Source organism: Buteo buteo, chromosome 7 (assembly GCF_964188355.1).
Source record: "Buteo buteo chromosome 7, bButBut1.hap1.1, whole genome shotgun sequence".
In the NCBI taxonomy this organism is placed as follows: domain Eukaryota; kingdom Metazoa; phylum Chordata; class Aves; order Accipitriformes; family Accipitridae; genus Buteo; species Buteo buteo.
In genome coordinates this window covers 40,784,753-40,804,744 of record NC_134177.1, presented here as the reverse complement: position 1 = coordinate 40,804,744, position 19,992 = coordinate 40,784,753, and the positions used below count along the sequence as shown (strand labels likewise).

The 19,992-nt window shown below is 39.3% G+C and overlaps 1 protein-coding gene across 1 annotated transcript; it reads right to left on the bottom strand.

Moving 5' to 3' along the window:
• Nucleotides 1–5,712: 5,712 nt before the first annotated feature.
• VKORC1L1 (vitamin K epoxide reductase complex subunit 1 like 1) lies at nt 5,713–19,946 on the bottom strand. Its single transcript, XM_075032589.1, has 3 exons — nt 19,725–19,946; nt 7,135–7,244; nt 5,713–6,427 (listed from the first exon to the last, which is right to left on the bottom strand). Exons 1-3 carry the CDS (start codon nt 19,916–19,918, stop codon nt 6,201–6,203), a joined length of 531 nt encoding a protein of 176 aa, XP_074888690.1. The 5' UTR covers nt 19,919–19,946; the 3' UTR covers nt 5,713–6,200.
• Between the last annotated feature and the right edge of the window lie 46 nt (nt 19,947–19,992).

Sequence of the window (19,992 nt, the reverse complement as noted above, 5' to 3'; positions counted from 1 at the left end):
TATGCCTGACTCAAGTCTTGCAAGTCTAATGCAATTTCTAGCCCACCTGAAGTAGTTACTATGGTACAAAGTAGATCAGAAACACTAGTTTCCTATGCTTAGCCATGTCTGTAGGCTTCCTGTTCCCAGGTAGTAGACTGAATATTCAGAGTTTCAAGGAACTGAAGTTAGAGAATCTGACTGAGGTATCTGTTTATGGCAAAAAAATAAAAATATTACATGATACAAATCAATGCTAAAGACTTCAAAAAATCCAAGTAACTCTAAATGAACATCATATCCCTCCAATGCAAATGAGGTTTTCCAGTTATACTCCCCTAACAGTTACACTACTCAGATCACAGCAAATTATCCACAGGATTACGGAAGAACACAATTTACATAGCTTCTCTTGCTGGACAGAATGTATGTGGCTGGCTGAGAAATTCCAAGAGTTCACAGCATTCGGGAAGTATGTGAACCACTACTTCTGTGAGGATACCCAACATACTCCAATACAGTATGCAATTCATACTACAGCAGCAAGGTGGAATATGTTAGATAGGTAGGTACTACATCAACTAAACTTTGTTTAAAACTATTTATTTTACTCACAGTACCAGAACGGCCACTATTAGATGTGGTTTTACCTTCCACCATGGAAGGGCTTCCTTCATATTAAATTGTCACTACGTACTACAGTAATAGTAGTCTAGAGGGTAAGTTTGTTCTAAACCTTTTTGATGCTGGCCTGAAGCATTCTGGGGCAGGGCGATGTGTCAATGAATGCGCACGCACTACTTTAGACAGCAATGTAGTGTGGTAACATCCATTTCAGGCTGCACACCAGTCTTACAGGACGCTAAAGGCCAGGCTTTAGACTGTAGTAGATTATGCCAATACTCACAGAAGAGCTCAGAACACTTAGTCTGCAAACTTCTTATTGCAACATCCTAGGGTTGTCCCAAGAACAGCGTCACCCACAGCAGAACCACAAAATTGGAGGCTGCCTGTAGCAGAACCACAAAATTGAAGGCTGCCTACTGAATTTTGGAAGTTGGCACAATTATGTAATTTCATTATTCTGATTCGCAGATACTGTGTGAAACTGTTGCTATGACTACTTTTTCTGCAACTGGCTGTTCTGCTAGTATCTCAAGAAAGTGACCAAAACATCTGCCAATATAAAGAAAATATTTGCTCTTGTATTGTGTGGTGGCCAAATTCTCTTTCCTTTAGATGTGGTACATTAGAAACCAACACCACCTTCCACACTGCCACATGCAGAATAAGGACATACATGTTTACTGCAGACTTCAAAACAATTTTTCTTGAGGTTTTAAGGAAAAAGAAGAAACATACTATCAACATTCCTTATACTGTGTTAGGTCTACAGATTTTCTATATAACTAAAAACCCAGAATATAAAAGTCTATCCACAATAAAAAGACACTTGCTCAAATATAGCATGGTATAAGAGTGAATACCATATTTTAGCCCCCTACCAGTGTTTGAAAGTAATTTCAACTTCTTGATCTCTAGGCATAAGTTTTTTTAAATAATTTTTGTCCCCATTTCAACAGACATGACATACCAACAGCTGCCACATCAAAATACAGATAAAGATTTGACATTGTTAACTCGTTACAAACTAGGGCTCAGATCCCTAGGACAGCACACAGGGCATGTGGTTGCAGAAAAGAAAGCTATTACTTTCATTCAGTCCAACAAAACAGATGCAAAGTTTAATATCCACACATATGGTAAGCACACATTTCAGAGTCTTAGTTCCTGCTTGTTCTTAACAGCTCAGTGCAATTGTAAACCCAAGCCACCTATCCAACCCTTCCCCAACAGCTCCCTCCCTCCCCCCCAAATCCAGGAAAACATACAGCAGTTTCCAGATACTTTGTGATCTTGTTGGAGTGGAGTTAAAGCAGACCTACAGAACCAAGGAAAGCAGGAAGTGATAAAAATAACATACTTGACAGGTTTTTTTGCATGTCACTTAAAGAACTGTAAACAGTTAAAGCCTCAAGTCAATGCTGCTCAACCTTTACACACCCATATGCACACAACATCCAGCAAGACACAATGAAGCTGCAGAAATTCAATAAACTGGTATCTCTGGGGTCCCAAGTGCTTTAACCCTTCTACTGCTAACAAACAATGTCTTTGAAAAAAATCACAACTTAGTACATTTCTAGAAACAGAATTACAGTACTGACTTTAAAAACAGTTTCTAAGGCTCAGACTGAGTCCAAAAAGGCCTCTGATTGGGTTCATTCAAGCTCTTATGTTTGGACTGCATGAATGCAGCATAAGAATGATTGCAGCAAGACGTCCACAGGTCATTTCTACATTTATTTTTATACCAAAAAGTTATGTGCAACAAATAGAATTCATACATATTTACATTGTTTTACCTGTTAGCAAAATTGTATCCTAAACCTCCAATAGAGAATCTCTCAACCTATACTGACAAAAGGAACACCTGCCCAATGACTCCATTTAAATGGATGTTTAATTTGGAGTTTAAAGCACTAGTAATAAATAGTTGATGGAACATACTATACAGAACAAACACCTAATATTTAGGCCATGCTTAATACAGTTTTATGGTAACAGAATACTTCATCTTTTCTGGACCAGTTTTGTCTAGATCATGTTTAAACAACATTGGCAGAACCAAAGCTATTAGATCTCTCTTTGACATTAGCCCATATAAATTAGGAGCATCAAGTGCTGCCTGAAGCACCTCACCAATCCCTTTGAACGATCGAGAGACTCCGTACAGCAAAAGACAAATGCTTACTACAGTATGCACTAATCTTCTAATAAGAGAGATTTATTGTCACTTTAGATATCAAAGGTGGTAGGGAATGTTTCATTGGCCTTAGCGTTGCAAACACTTTACAGTAAGAAAATTCCAAGAACATTCATTTCCTAAATGAGACCTGAATGCTTCGTTGGCCTTAAGAGTAGCAAGTACCTTACAGTAAGAGGATTTCAGGAATGTTTAATTCCTAAGCAGGTTTTGGGATGGGGTTCTTTTGCCTTTCCAATTGGCCCCTCCCTGCAGAGCTTCTGAGAGCCAAGGAGGGGGAAGAGCAGCCCAAATTCATAACCACTGTTTATATATTATGATTTTTTTTCCCCCCTCCATTCTCATGAGTGTTGAAACCACAACCAGAATCTGTGTCATGCCCCCTTGACCTTCTGCCAGACCAGGTATTATTTACTAGCTTTTACCCATACTCTTGTATCCTCACCATTTCTTAGAATTTGCTTTTGGATTCCTAAGGGTCAAATTAATATCAACCACACATTTGCCACTTTTGTTTTGGCTGGGGGCAGGCAGGGGGCAGTTGCATGAAGCACTCATCTGATTTCCATCACAGTAGTAACTGTAGCCTGAGCCATTTTACTGGAAGAAATATGCTGTTTCTATCACTGGGAGCAATGAGGAAAGAGTCAAAGAACTAGAAGCGAAAAGGTCCCAATTTCTACTGCTAAGATTATTTTGCCCTTTATTCAGGCCAACTGCATTTCTGAAGCACAACAGAGAAAGTAGAAGAGTTAGGGCCATTTCTAGCAAATCACTTCCAGTAAAAAGTAACCGCAAGAAAAGCACACAAGACAAGAGAGTTCACAATTAAGGATCGGATTTGCAAGTTCGTGCACGAAGTGTAGCTGCAAATTCTTCCAGAGACCAAACTCGATTTCCATTTGATCCCTATGTGCACACAGACAAGGACTGCAGACACCACTGCTGAAAATCTGGCCCTAAACAATTTTACTAAACAAACTGAATTAACAGACTATGCCCACACAGACAAGCACAAGACACAGCGAAGTTAGTCAACACCTATACTTTCAGCTGATGGGGCTTTTTTTCCTTTTTTCCGGTGTGCGCTACACCCAGAAATTGGACCAAGTAATCATGGATTATACTTGTCTCCGTTGCTGCTTGTTCTGAGATATTAGCACTGCGACTAACCATTTCAGGCAGCACGTGTTCACCTCTTCCTTGGATGAAAAAGATGCCTTAGTGTAGATCACAGGAATGCATCAAAATAAATCTATACAACATATTAAACAGTGATATTGCCTCAAGGCTTGTAAGAGAACAAAGTAAAGCCTTGAGGGACCAGTTTAACATCATTCACTCCCCTCATATCAAAGTTCAAGGCATTTCAGAGACAGAACTAAACATCAAGACAAGCTTTAACTATACTCTGGTCAATACAAAACGCATTTAATGAATTGTTGTCTAAAACTGTTAGACAAGAGGGACAAGTAATTTAGTGTTACATGCAACAGATGTTACTCATACCACAGAACTCTATACATAAAAGCAGTTTCCACCTACATCCTTGATACAAACCAGAAAATTACTTCAGTAGTAATTTAAATACTGTTTTGTGAAGTCAATCTAAAAATTCTATTTTCTCTACAGAACACTGCATGTTTCACAGTCAAGTTTATCCTCAGCAACTTAGTGTTTATAATCCACTTAGCCATACAACAGAAGTGTCTCTCTGACATTCATGTTAAAGAAAAAAATATCCTAAAATTAGTTAAACTAATTCTTTAAATAAACAGGTATGCAGTTGGAATTCTTCATATTTAGAAGCTGACAAGGGCAAAAAGCAGCACAGCACCAATTACAGAAAGTAGCTGAACCTATACATTTTGGTGCCACAGAGTCGGAAACACAAGTATTTTACTTTTCCAAATCACATCATCAACGTTCTATTGCATTGATTTAAGTTAACTGAAACAATATTGCTACCACTTCTCAGTCTAAAAACTAAAATAGATCTCTTAATACTCTTCTATCCCCAGCAAATTTGCTGGGAATTTTGTTTGTTTGTTCATTTTTAAAGCAAGGACACTTCTGCCTGCCAAGTTCAACACAAAGTATTTGGTTTAACGTTTTAAGACAGAAGGCACTTTTAACATTCAGCCTTAGAATACCGAGTGCAGAAACAACATTTACAATTTTGTTCCTTTGTTTAAATCTGCAGTTTAATTATTTTTCAATTAGTTATTAGAAAGAGCAATGATAGCACTATATCACATTTCATTTTCAGGAGCACATTTACTTACTTATCCGACTAAACAGGTTGCTCTTCCAAGGGATCTCATGCGTGTCAGGCCTAAAGTTCATTTCCCAATATAGCACAAACCAAAGATCCTGACGAAGATCAATTAAGTAACTGCTTCTTCAGAGCACTACTTGATTATCCCACTCAGTCAGTGGTTTCCACTGCAAATTGCAATTCTATACTGCAGCATTCATATAACATCAAACATTAGTAACACTGGCTGTCTGACCACAGTTTAAAAATGAAACAGCTCTGCATGGAAATTAAGTCCTTTCAAAGAACACTCTTTGATACACCAACCCCCCATCTGCATACAATATCCTGGTGGCAGCTTTCTATTGACCACATTAAGCTATTTTCATTCTGTACAGAAATTAATGAAGTTGTGGTTTAATGAACATACTTTAGGTTTCAGCTTTAATTCCGTTTTCGTTACTGGAGACAAAAAAAAAAAAGAAAAAAGAACAAATCCCAACCATCATTCTTGTGAAAGCACTAGCAGTGAGTGCAGCAACACGGTGTTCTCTACAGAGGTCACTTCTTCCATCGTATCAGTCGACTATTAGCTGAACACTCTGACAGCTCCTAGGCTAACAAAACTGATTGTACAGTGAGTTCTCCAGGGATGAAACCAATATTTCTAATTTTATTTACAGTGTAAGTCCTAGTCAAATCTAAGTCCATCAGCTAAAAAAAAAAAGTAATACACATACTGTAAACATGGCAACATTAAATATGGTATGCTAGTCTAGAATATTTAATGTCATGATCACATCTCGTTATACCTGAATTTATATACAGGATATTTTATAGCAAGTGTTACCCACTTCACAAGTGGAGGGGGAAGAGAGAGTCTAGGTTTTGCTGTGGCTAAAACTCCTTCCAAGTAAAGTTAAAGCTTGTCTTTGATTGTATTAGAGCTTCCTTTCATAACCACATTTAAATTGAAGATTAGCACAAAAAATTATCTAGGGCCCCTTCAAATTTATAATTAAAAATTCAGTTATGATTCTCAGGGAAAGTGTCTGATATGGAGAATAAAAAATTACTGCAAAATAAACTTAATGGAAGTTGGGTCTTCAGACTGTCAGTCAAAAGTTCAAACAGGCGTTATTCCTGTTTGGGTTGGAGTTGCCGTTTCCAGGCCTCGTTCAAATAAACTAGTCGTTTGTAGTTGATGATAAAGAGAATGAAGTTCAGCAAATATGTGATGACGCAGACAATGCAAAATTCCTTCAGCACGAAGTACAGAATGTATGCCAAGTACAATGACCCTACTACAGACACTATGGAGGATGTCATGAGGATTAGAGCTGCTACTGCACTTGCTGTCATACCTGCAACAAGAGAGAGAAAGTTACTACCGCTGCTCTCATTCCCCCCTTCCACACAAAGCAAAAAGCCTAAGCACTCTAATTCAAACTGAAGGCTACTCAGCAAGTCTGTATTACGTAAAAGTCTGTTTAAAATACCATGAGTTCAAGATGACTGACAAATCGCTATTTGGAGGGGAGCTTCTAGGTTCTGTATGACAGTCCTTTGATAAGCAGTATGTGTAGTATTTATCATCTTCCGTATTCCTGAGTTATGGGAAAGTTACAGGTTGGTCAAGTTATGTCTATCAATATTAACAGCTTTATAGCAGAACATACAGTTACAAAGAAATATGCATACATTACACTCCATGCACTTTTTTTGCCTGCTATCTCTTACTCCTGCAAAACTTGTAAATTCCATTTTTATTTCCTCTCTTTTCTTTTGTGCAATCCAATGCTAAATATTATGAAGTGAAAATACCAGTGCAGCAACTGTCATGACACTTATTTTAATAGCATAGCAGGAAAAAAAATGCAATTGCTCTTGTTTTCAGTTGGGTTTTTAAGCCCATTGGACAGATGTATCATTAGACTGGTGCTAAAAAAAACCAAACATAAAAATCACATGCATTTATCTGGTCTCTTGCAGATTGCACAATGTATAATGCACTCGTCCATCACCACAGACCTCTTATATACTTTAGGGTCTAAAATGAATTAATACTTACCAAGTAGCATTTGTAGTATATAAAACACAAGTCCAAAAACACTGTTTGACTGATTTATTGCACTGTCCTTTCCAAAGATGGAACCCAACAGACCGAATCCTCGACCCCATCTGTAAAACAGTGAAACTAATTAACTTGTATTTGGGCACCTATTGCTTTACATCAGTATTTTCAATTCATCACTGGGGGAGAGGGGGGGAAGATAAATATATTCTGACACGACCACTGCAGTCCTATATAAAGTTCAGGGCTACCTTGGAATGCCAAGCAGCTTGCAACAGGGGCTTCACTAGGCACAACTCTGTCCCACTCATTGCTGATGTAAGTTATTTGACACACTAGAAACTACCAAGTTCACCCAGCTGCAACTTCACCAAATACCACGTCTGCTTCCTAGGGTTGTAGTTTGTCAAATAAACACTTCCTTCCTCCACTGACAGCTTTAGCAGCTCTCTCCACCACAGTAAGTTGGACACATGCTCACTATACAGCTGAGGGAAAATGGTACAAATTGGTAACTAGTTGTTACCAGCTCTGCCAGCACTTACCTCACTGGCATCAGAGCAAGCAAATCAGAACATATGTTTGCACTTCAGCTGCTCCTGAGCAGTCTAACACCTCAGAAGGAACCCAAATCTGTCAAGAGACAAGCTGGGGATGGTAGCATAACAAGATTCACAGACCTCATTTGTTATAGCCCTTGCACAGTGTGACATTTTGAACTTGTACCTTAACCACAAAGTGACTTTCAACTTTTTAGTGATAAGGTGGAAAGCGGCACAAGCCCTACAAAACTGCTGCTGCAACAAGGGGGATAAAAGATTAAATTAGCGAAGGTATTTGTGCTAGAAACCAGTAATCTGATGCCCTAAGGCAAATCATGCCATTATTTGTAAAAGCAAAGTGAGGACCATATTTATTAGCATCACTTGAAAATATGAAGAGAAGTTAACACTACTTCAACATGCAACTTAATTCACTTACAAGAGAACGTTAGGATATCTGCCAGCATGTCTTTGGAGCATCAAGTCAAGCACTACATAAATGCAAGGCTAGGTTTACATTATCAGGTTAACTGTCACATAACTATATAAAAAAAAAGCACAATTCCTCACTTCTGTTGCAGCAGAAAACACTAGTGCATTACATTTATGCCAACAGAAGTGCAGTTTCCGAATAGCTTGTTGTACTAGATGCAATGGTTCTACTAAACCAAGACACAGCATAGGTTTGCTCTCTGCACACTACAGGAACATTGCTGATATATTTCACCATACATCTGAGACCAGTGAAAGGCTACCACCACATTACAAGCAGTTTCCTCACACGAGAAAGATACCACAATAAGTACAATTTAATACTATCTCCAAAATACTTCATAATATCACAGCCATTTGCACAATATTTTCAAAACATATTCAAATTAATAATTTTAATTCAAACTTAGTAACTCTCTGCAATTAACTATTATACTCAAGTCTTGTGCTCTTCTCCTGAAGAAATTGAGCAGAGAATTATATACCAATTCCTAGAAAGCGTGTTTACTGCATAAGCAGTAAAAACCCCAAACATACTTTCAACTAGTTTGGTCTCAAATCTTGTAAACAACTGAAGTGAAACAATGTGCAAATATAAAGCTTCAGGTCAGCATAGAAAAGGCCAACACTTGCTTTACCATGGGGACAATGCCTCACATCCCAGAGCTGCGAAGGGTCAGAACGACACAAAGTTAATTGCTGGGAGGAGCAGTGCAATACTGCCTCACTCCCTGCAGTCACCCCAGTGCAAGTTTGGGGCTATGCAAACCGTGGGGGACAAGGCTGGTTATACATCCTCCCTGCAGCACATGAAGGCAAACGGTCCCAGTTAGTGTATAGTATAGTTTATTTTAGTTTGTGGGCAAAGTTGCATCAAGGATGGATACCAAAGATCTGGAAAAGCAGCTATAGAGATGCAAGTGCAACACTTCACAGCTAAAGGAGCCACACTTCCAAAAGCACGGCATTTTAAAAAAAGACAAAACACCGTGCAACAATACATAAGCAAACATTATAAAGAAATACTGCAAGTTCCAAAGAATCCCAGCTATGACGAGACTTTCCTCCCACACATTGAATGTTATCTGGATTTTAAGTGAGAACTGGGGGTTTTTTTTAAGCCCTACTTTAATAAGATTGTCACAACACATGTAACAATTGTCTCATGTTGTCCAGCAAGCAAATGCACTATTGAAGAGCCAGACAAATATATTAAAGGTATCATCATTTTGCATTTAATAGTCTATTTTTATTTTTCTGTATTACCACATTTATAGATGCTTCAGCTTACTATCCAGGTGCAGTTCATTGTTCTAGTCTCCAAGAGAGAATTCTTTGTAGGATGACATTAAACTCTGAACACACTCAGGCTTTCCTTACTGAGAGGCTAAACAGTGAGTGTAGCTCAAAGTGTGCCTAAGTCTGTGGTTCAACATTAGCCTAGCTCAAAGTAACTGCAGGATGCAGAATTCCTACCCTCTCCCTGCCCTAGCTGTATGCTCTCACTTCTGATACTCATGAGATCCTGTCGTGTTTGCGAGCAAACTCAGCTTAAAACATCAGAAACTTTAGACTACAGAATCTGACCCTACAGTTATTCTGCAAGTGAATAAAATGTTGCTAACGGAAAGATAACGAGTTGAAGCCCTTCCTGACAGTCAGTGTCCCCAAGGGATCTGTTCAGAGATGCAAGACGGTCAGAGCATGGTGAAAGCTTTTCCCACATGCAATAGTTCATTAAGTATCTTGTTGGCCTTGTAGCAGCTTTAAGGACATCAAGTATTAAATTTCAGTCGACAGAGTACAGCTCTAATCTCGCATCTTATTCCACAGACTTCAAGACGGCTAAGGAGCCTGTGGTTTAGGACAAAGCACTTTTTCCAGCCTTATAACATTGGAAGTGTGAGGAAGTTTTCTGCACCAAACTGAAAAGCAAAATATTTAGACTTTGTATATTTCTATTTCCATCTAATTTCTCTACTGAAGAGGCTAAATCATCTCCTAATCTATCAAGGAGGTCCCAAAACCCACAATGAACCAAGTACTTTCACAAACAACTGGAGGAGGGAAGAGGACTGAGTATGAAAATCTTCCTTCTCACATCAAAAGCATGCAAATCACACCTGAGTTATAACTTTGAAAGTCTAAAAACACATGGCAAACAAATAGCAAGAAGAAAGATTGCAGTCCTAACAATAAAGTCCAAGAAATAAAACATCAGTAAAAAGGACTATAAACTGCTCAGAAGTTCTTCATGAAACTTGTCTTTCTTATAAAGAATATAATTTACAAGAACTATTGTTAACTTGGATCAATTTTTTGGATACAGAATGCCAAGTAAAATGAACTGCACTAATTAAAGAGCTGCTTGCACAGCAAGATAAAAGCATAGTCCAACATAACCAACTTTTTCCTGATACTGACTTGTGGCTCCCCATCCTGAAGCAGTCAGTTGATCTGTTGTGAAAATCATGAAGTCACCCTGCATGATTCAGAGCACTATGACAAACACATGTGGCAAGCCTACTTTTACCACACCCGAGTTTCACTCCTAATAGGAAAAAAAAAAAAAGCACTCTGAATTAGCTTCAAGGAAATTTTAAAATAAATCCTTACAACGCCTTCTTGTATGTTTCAAGTAACTCAAATTCCCTCTTTGTTCAAGATGACAGCCTGCTTCACTTCCCATTTGCAGGTACAACTCTGAATGTTCTTGAAAAAAGTTTTCAGAAGTGATTCAAGAAATCCAAGACAAAGTGTTTAGAGCTGTTCACGTAGTTTTCTAACATCTAAAATTGAGTACTATAGTGACTTTTAGTCCAATGTGCATTTCCTTTTATCATAAGGAGGTTTTGAAAATTATTATCCACCCTCTAAACAGTGTCCCTTTTTGTTTGTGATATTTAACAAAGCTCAGAAGTGTTGCATTTTTAGAAGTTTAAAGCAGTATTTGCATGCACTTGACACTTCTTAACAGGAAGAAAAGAACAGAGGTAATTTTGATCCACAAGTGACATATCTCAAATAAATTCTTATACTGTTAAATCATTACCTCTTTTGCACAGTTATGAATATCCTCTGTGTTCCAGAACAGCGTATTATGGGAGTACACTTTAACTCTAAACATTTTACCATAATTTAGCAGAGACAATACGACTGTCAGAAAGGTAACCAAGAGAACCTCAAGCAGGACACTAGTATCTCAGTCATTTTAAAGGACAAGCAAACAATCTCCATGTTTAACAAATTAAAAGCTGTAAGAGTTATCAGTATTGGCTCAAAAAGCAACAGAATTCCAAGCCTACCAAACACAGCAAATCAAACAAACAAACAAAAAGTATGTATTTAGCCAGGAGTCAAGATTATCTCATCCACTCTCTGTAAGAAATGCTATGCTGTTTTTTTCTAGCCAAGCACCCCAATTCTGACAGTTACCTGCAGGAGATGTTTTTAAGGGCTTTTACAAAAAGATCGTTCCCCAAGATGCTCTCCTTGACCTCAATTATCATTAAGAATCAGCTTAAGAAACTTCTGAACTGGGGTTTCACCTGCATCTACACACTCAGTAGCCTACCTTGAAGCCTTCCTGAATGTACCTAGATGCCTTCTGAATACATACTTTTGACCTCCACAACATCCTCCAGTGATGAATGCCAGACTCACATCACCTCAATTTCACTTGGGAATCCTTAGTCCTCATGTTAAGAAAAGAACTAACTAGTTATTCTTGTTTTGGCTGGGATAGAGTTAATTTTCTTTCTAGTAGCTGGGACAGTGTTATGTCTTGGGTTCAGTATGAGAAGAATGTTGATAACACACTGATGTTTTCAGTTGTTGCTAGGTAGTGTTTGTACTAAGTCAAGGATTTTTCAGCTTCTCATGCCCAGCCAGCAAGAAGGCTGGAGGGGCACAAGAAGCTGGGAGGGGACACAGCCAGGACAGCTGACCCAAACTGGCCAAAGGGTCATGGGACGTCATGTCCAGTATATAAACTGGGGGAAGCGGGGCTGGGAGGGATCGCTGCTCGGGAACTAACTGGGCATCGGTCAGGGAGTGGTGAGCAATTGCATTGTGCAGCACTTGTTTTGTATATTCCAATCCTTTTATTATTATTATCATCATCATCATTATTAGTTTCTACCTTTCTGTTCTATTAAACAGTTCTTATCTCAACCCACGAGTTTTACTTTTTTTCCAATTCTCTCCCCCATCCCACTGGGTGGGGCAGGAGTGAGCAAGTGGCTGCATGGTGCTTAGTTGCTGACTGGGGTTAAACCACAACACTACTGTACATTCATTTAAACATGAAAATAACCATACTAGATCAGGTCAAGTCCAGATAGCTTCAGTACCATGTTCCTGACAACAGCAAGTAGCAGCTGCCTTGAACAAAGCACACGTGCTTCTCAGTTCACATTCTAGTCTCCTAAATGTCTCGTTGAATATGCTATCAAATCCTTCAGGAGACCAGATTATTAAATGGCATGTGCGATTCAAAGTCTGAGAACACTGCAGCGGCAGGTTTTCTAACGCGTTTCTCTCTCTCAATTTTTAGGTTTGCTGCAATGAAAAGGGCAAAGAATAATAATAAAAAAAGATTATATTTTCAGAGAACTGTAAATAAAGAACCCAAGTTTTGTTTTCTGAGTAGTAGTAGATTACTTGAAGGCCCTCATTTCAGGATTATTTTTCATCCCATAAGAATTATTTTGTTATCAACAGCAAGCACCATTTACCACTTTGTAACCCTGAGGAAACAATAAATACAATTTTCTAAAAAACACTTACACTTGACAAGTGATATGCACATTTCCTTAAGTGTCATCTGACTTCTGATATAAGTCACAATACAGAATGAAAGTTCTCAGTAGGGGAGTAAAGCTGGCCTATGCTTACATGTTGCCTTCAGTGAAAAGCTCATGTAAAGGTCAAAGGATCTGGAGCATGTTAATACTTAGCAATGTTAAGAAACTTCAGCTGCAGCTTCTTTACAGCTTCACTAGAGGATTTTGGATTAAACCTAGTTCATTGTTACAAGGTTGCTTAGGCTACTCTAACAGTTTTAATAAATTAAGTAAAAGCCTTCAATTAGAAGCCATGAGAAAGAAAGGAGATTAAAAATTCCCATTTGTAAACTTGCCAAGAGTGCTCAAAAATTTTGATACGCTTAATTTCATGTTTAAATCTATTAGCAGTATTTACCATAAACAAATGCGATTTTGTTCTATATATCCTCCAGCTTTACCTCAGAAACAGTCTGAAAAAATTGCAGCGTCTAGATCAGCAAAATCTCAAGCAGACAGTGGTTAATTATTTTATAGCAGTCTTTACAGAAGCACTGGTTATTCAAGCTACAAGCCAACAGCATTGTATTCCTTCTACATAATCTCTTCTATGAAGCTATTGTAAACGAGCCCAAATTTGAACTATAGGCAGTTTAAATTTACTTTGCATCAGGCAAAATAATTCTCATCCCTATTGCAAATTCCAGCCAAGCTACAAATATTATTATTTATGAAAAGCAAAAATACACATGTTCATGTATATACCATAAGGTTGAAAAAAAAAAAAAAAAAGACTCGCATAGCTGGGGTACTCCTGTATTTTATAAAAGTTGTGCCTCAGCCACTACCTATTATATCAGTCTGAAGTATTAAGCCATCAATCTTCTCTTAAAAAGATGAGACAAAAATTGCTTGAACTATCAGCTTCTGCTGCTCTGGGAACAACTTGCTTTAGAACTAATGAAGCTGGTTCTCTTCAAAGATTCCTGAAACACCTTCCTTCCCCAGCACATGGAATAACTTCCAGATCCCTCTCAGCTCACACCCTTCAGCACCCTGCCTCCCCAGTCAAGTCCATTACCTACCTGTTCTGTCCGAGTTCTGTTTGCACATGTGCTGCCTGGCTGGCTGGCAGACCAAATGGGACAGATAACCTTAGCTCACACAGTAGGTTTTTTTTTTTCCCCTTCAGCAGAGGTGTTACTTTTGAGTGTCTCTCCCCTCCCCTTTGGCACCAAATCTGTTTCTATAAAACTTTAGTAACTTGTATTCTTTGTTAAATTTTGCCATTAAAAAAATTGAAAAATTATAAAATAAATTATTAATACACAACACACAGAGGCAAAATCTTCTCTAGAAACCAGGCTAAAAAGGCAGAATAATACAACCTATCTTGGCCTCAAGCTGTTTGCGCTTTTTCGGCTCAGCATCCTTAGCTGTAAAACTTCTATCACGCTTACCTAGCTACAGCTATGCCAATTCACCATCATCTTGAACCTGCAGCACTCCAAATCCTGCTGAAGCAAAGCACTTGACGTACTAGATGGATTCTGTCTACACCGATTTCCCCCTGCCCAATCAACTAACTAGAGATCTTCAAACCTTCCCTCAGACAGCAAAAACAATGAATCCTTGCTACAGAATAACTGAAGAAGCACCGTTATACCTGCTCCTCTAACAATTTGCAGACCTTGGAAATAAACAACAACTGATATTAAATTACAGACAGATTATAGCTGAGTCTCAGGAGGCAACATTTTCATGTAAACTATTTCAGTAGCCTAAGAACCACAAATACGATTCCTATTGTATGACCACCAGCTGCTCCACATACTGCCCTTCAGCAGTTTGATTAAACTTTTACCTTCTTCTATGCAGAATCGAAAATGCCTAACAAAAACAATTAACTTGGCTCAGGTTAAAGATATTACTGACTAGAAAAGAGGAGAGACTTGCAAAACTAGTAAAATTTCAAAAAAAGCACATGGGCCTCATTTGTGTGCACTGGTTCACAAGAAGAGACTAGACAAGCTTTTCCCACTACCTGCATAAAGTTACTTTTACCATTTCTCACCTTACATCAGTCACTAACAATTGCAGCTGTCAACCTCAAACATATCTGAATGCTTGCTTGCAGGTACAGCAATAAAAAAAATGCTACGACATCAGGAACTTACCATTAATATGAAAGATAACTGCTATAAAATGTTCTTAACCTGGAATCAAGCAAACTTGACAGACATCAAGTTTACAGGAACTGCCCCACAACAGAACTGAATGGGAACCTGCAACATAAACATCAGGTTAGGGAGGAGGTCAAAGAAGTTTTCTTCCATGTCCTACTTTCCTAGATAATGGGGTTGTTCTTGTCAACTTGATCTCTGTTACGGTCTGCGCTCTATAAAGATGCACCAGAACAATAGTTCTAGCAAGGTGTGCTTCACTGAAAAAACAGCACTGGTCAAAGTTTTAACTGCAATATCTTATAGCATAATTGCACACCCCTTCTGCAGAGGAGTAAGCTCTACACCAGCATAATTACACTCACACAACATGGCGCTGAAGTACTATGTCACAAGACTGAGAAATTTAAACATAACATTGACACAGATCTAAACTAACTGCTTAAAATGATTTATGAAGGTGAACAGAACAATACAATAACACTACAGTTGTCACAGGCCACTCTTGGCAAATCCAGTAAAACTACTCCATGTCTGCACAGACCTGTCCACAACACACACAAAATTTTACAGATGTACATTTTCAAGGCCTACCAGATGATTACTTTGATGCATCCACTAGAAGATGTAAGGCAGACAGGCATTTTTCAGAACAGGAAGAGTGGCTCAAATACAAGATGACAATCCTTGCACATTAGCATGAAGTTCAGAACAGGGAATCCCTAAAATATGTCATGTATCAAATTATATCCAGAAGAACACAGATTCTTGAAATCCTATTTTGACTCTAGGACTTCTTCAGTAAGTCAGCTGGAGATGTTAACATAGATCAATATTGACTATTTCCAAACCTCTTCACTTATGCAGCTGGCCAAAAGCTACAAATATTGCTAAAGATATACAGTGACATGTGCCCTTTGGTCATTCATGCCAGCTATCTTAAGTCTGTATTAAAGTTGTGACAGCATTAACACATGCCAGGCTACAAAACTTCCTTCAAAAAGAGCCATCCACTAATCTGCTCTGCAGGAACTTTAAAATAATCAAGACAGAAAGTAGAAACACATCAGAAGACTCAAAAGTCTCCCAGAGCACACAAAAGAACAAAGCAAAAACTGGGTCTCTGCATTACTACTTAAATACCACATTTTGTTTCAAGCCATAGCACTATCCATATCACTTGAAACTTGTCTATTAGTTTCATTCCGTCTGTGAAACGATTATAGCAGGTAAAACCTAAAAGATTTTTTAGGAACTGCTATTAGCCAGTTTTATTATAAATAAAGCCATTCTTGGCACTTAATTATTCTCAAATATAAGAGAGCAGTTCACTTAAAACACCTAGAGCAATTGCCAATTATTTCCCTAATACCTTCCCTTATTTCTTCTTGGAAAATGACAGTGGTCATCATACAGTCCTTAGCTGTTTTTCTTTCTAAACTATCTAGTGAACTTTCCCCACGATAAAAGCTTGAAATGTGCTGACCATTAATATTTTGAATAAGGGATACTGGGAAGATATCTCTCCAAAATAATCTTCTGGATGAGTCAGTCTCTGATACAAGATTTTTCCACACTCCTCCCTCTGCATGCTGGTAATCTTTACAACATTTCTGTTCTCATTGTTGTGCCAATATCAGATTTGGCTTAAAAGCAAGATTTGGAAATACTAAGAGCTTATTAGGGAAAAAAATCCTCCCCAAAGACCAGAATTTAGTTCCAAAGTAACTCAGCTCAGGGAAGAATACGCTAATTTATTCTAATTATTCTATACAGTTAAAATTAATCTCAACACTGCGATGTGCTTTCCAGTCCACTGCTAGAGTCAACACTTGAGATGTTAAGATCGTTACATTCCAAGTTCCATTAGTAAATCTAGCTTAAATAAAAAGTCACACAACCAAATGAACACTCTAGAAGCCAGTAAAAGCCACAAAGTACAAGTTTGTCACCCATTTAATTCTGTAGAGTTAACTCTGCTAATCAGCTAAATCAAATCATTTGTGATTGCCAGTGTAACAGCTTAATGAGAAAAGAATCTGCATTACATGTGAAAATGCTGGAACACCATATTTGAAACTTCGCTATCTTGGAGAAATCTAAACAGTAGTTAAATGTTCCTTTCAGAAATCACGGTGATGCATGGTAGTAACAAGGAATATTCAATTGAACAGAGAGAGAGAATGACTGATGGATAGGGAGCTGTGGCAACATGGAAAATAAGATTAATTTCTTTCAATGTTATTCTTACTTCAAAGTTTAATAGCTTGCCCTCTTGTCTTAGTTTTAAAGCAATACTCCTTTTTTGTCTGTGTCCTGTACAGCGTTAAAAGCACATTCTTCTCCAAATATGGTTTGACTGAACAGAACTTCCACACTCCTTTTCCACAAACTCCTTTTACCACCTGCTGTAATTATCATGAGCTATCCTGACATCTGCAATACTTCAGTCTTTAAGCATGATTCTCCTAGCAACTGCTAGTGAGCTCTTAGTTGATTTTATCCCTAACTGTCCATATTATTATATAGAATTCCTGCAGTAAAATATTCACAGGTCTTACCATGGCATACTCAAGGTTTCAGCTGCAGCATAACTAATGAACCCTATAATTACCAAGCATTATTCCATAATTAGAAGTACTTAAAGACATAACTGGAATTATTTTACTTCTTCAAAGCATTTAGTAAACATGCATTAAAACTATTACTTCAAATTCCCGGTCTCAATAGCAACATTTGCAGTAACAATAAAAAGCTAATGAAGGACCAATTCTATACAGGAACAGACTACTACAGAGGCTACTTAGGTGCTTAAATCCCTGTTATTCTCTTTTTGCCTCTATAGCTGTGGTAAAACTTATATTACTGACGATACTCACATGGTTTAATCTCAGTAGCCTATGCATAATTTTAATTTATAAATTTAAGTTATCTGTCAAGATTATTCAAGCCTTTTTCCTGTTTAGATTGAGACTTCTCATTTTGGGACACTTCTCAAATAGAGACATGAACAAGCACCTTCACAAACTAAAGATTACCTGGTGACAGACAGAAAAGCAGAGTTAAAGCCCTCATTCAATCACAAGAGCCTCCTTTCAGACACCCGCAGATACACATCTCTTTGTAACATAACATAATCCCACTTCTGTCACCTCAGAAGTGGTTTTAAAAATAAGAGTTCCCTGTATGTTTTGCCTAAACAATTTAACCAGCTTCCACCTTGACAGAGTATGGGCATATTCTCCCCCACTGGCTTGTTACGACAATACAGCAAGTACCTTTATAAAAACTGTAACAGCTTTTATGCAGGTTACACTGAAGAGGGGGTGGAGGGGTGGAATCTCAAGTACTCATTCAGGTGAAGGCACTAACATGATAATAACAAAATTCTCATTAAACAAAAAAAGGAAGCATTTAATACCTACATTTGCTGAAGAACCAAACCCCTCCCCTTCCCAGCTCCTTACTTGTGGATGCCTTTGCATATGTCTTTATATGCCTATATATATACATGCACACAAATATATATGCATACGCAGACACATACACACATATATATGTGTACAGAGCAGTTTTGAAACTATTGGACAAATAATCTTATTTCTCTAGTTGAAATACTTGAGAATACGCTTTTAGGAGAGTTTCTTGGCCAAAATACACCTGAAAGTATTTCCTGTACCATGTTTATACTGGTAGAACTTCTAACTACACAGCAGGTTAAGCCTTTTCATTATTGTAATTCAATCAACTAGTTACGTGACAACGAGTTAAGCTAGCAGCATATTAAAATTCATACATCGACTCTCCTAACAGGAATAAGAAGCACTGGCCTTTAGAAAACAACTGGTAAAGTAATTACTGACAGGAAGCCTGTAAAATAAATCAGGATTTGGACTGGGCTCTTGCCGCTGAGGCATACAAATCTCTCTTGAAGTAAGCACTTCCTCTGTATCACGAAAGCAATCTTCTTTGCTGCCAGGTGACATTACAATGAAAATGCAATTCAGATACTCCAATTAAAACAACCCAAAGCCAACCATCTACAATTGTACGTGTTTACATTGGCCTCAACCACTAGTCACACCTACAGCACTTTACTCTAACCTGCATTTACAACTAAAATGCCTGTCACTCTAGCTAATTACCATTGATTACAACACAGAAATTGCAGGTGCCTCACCCTCCGGCCTGTAGCGATCCCGAAAAAAAGCCGTTCCCACACCAGCCCTCCAGCGAAGGGGCTGCCTAAACCGGGAGCCCCGACACCCCCCTCGTCGGCCTGCCCACCCTGTAGCCCCCAGCACAGGCCCAGCTGCCCAGCCCCCTCCGTGCCCCAGGCAAGCCCTCCCCGGGACGAGCCCCGGCCCGCAGCCGCAGGCTCCTGCCGCCCGCACGATCGGCCAAACCCTCCCGCCACCGCCGCCGCCCCCCTCACAGAACCGGCCCGGACTCCCAGCAGCCCCCGCCTTAGCCCCCGAGGCAGCGGAGGCAGCGCTCTCCGGGGCCCGGCCCCGCCGCTCCCCGTGCCCCCAGCCCCTTCTCCCCGCGGCGGCCTGAGGCGGCGGCAGGTCCCATCTCCGCCTCACCTGGAGGTGATGGCGGCGGAGCAGCGGACCCGCTCGCTGAGGTCGCACAGGGCCTGGTAGTGGAGGTCGCGGCCCTTCTCCCGCTCCAGGTGGCAGGCGTAGAGGGAGAGCAGGATGCCGGCCGCGCACACCGCGGAGCGGGCCACCCGCTCCCAGCGCGGCACCGACACTCGCAGCAGGACGGGCGCCGCCATCTTACCCCCTCCCTCCGCCTCAGCCCGCGACGCGCGCCCGGCGCCGACCAGCCGCGCACGCGCGCCCACACCCC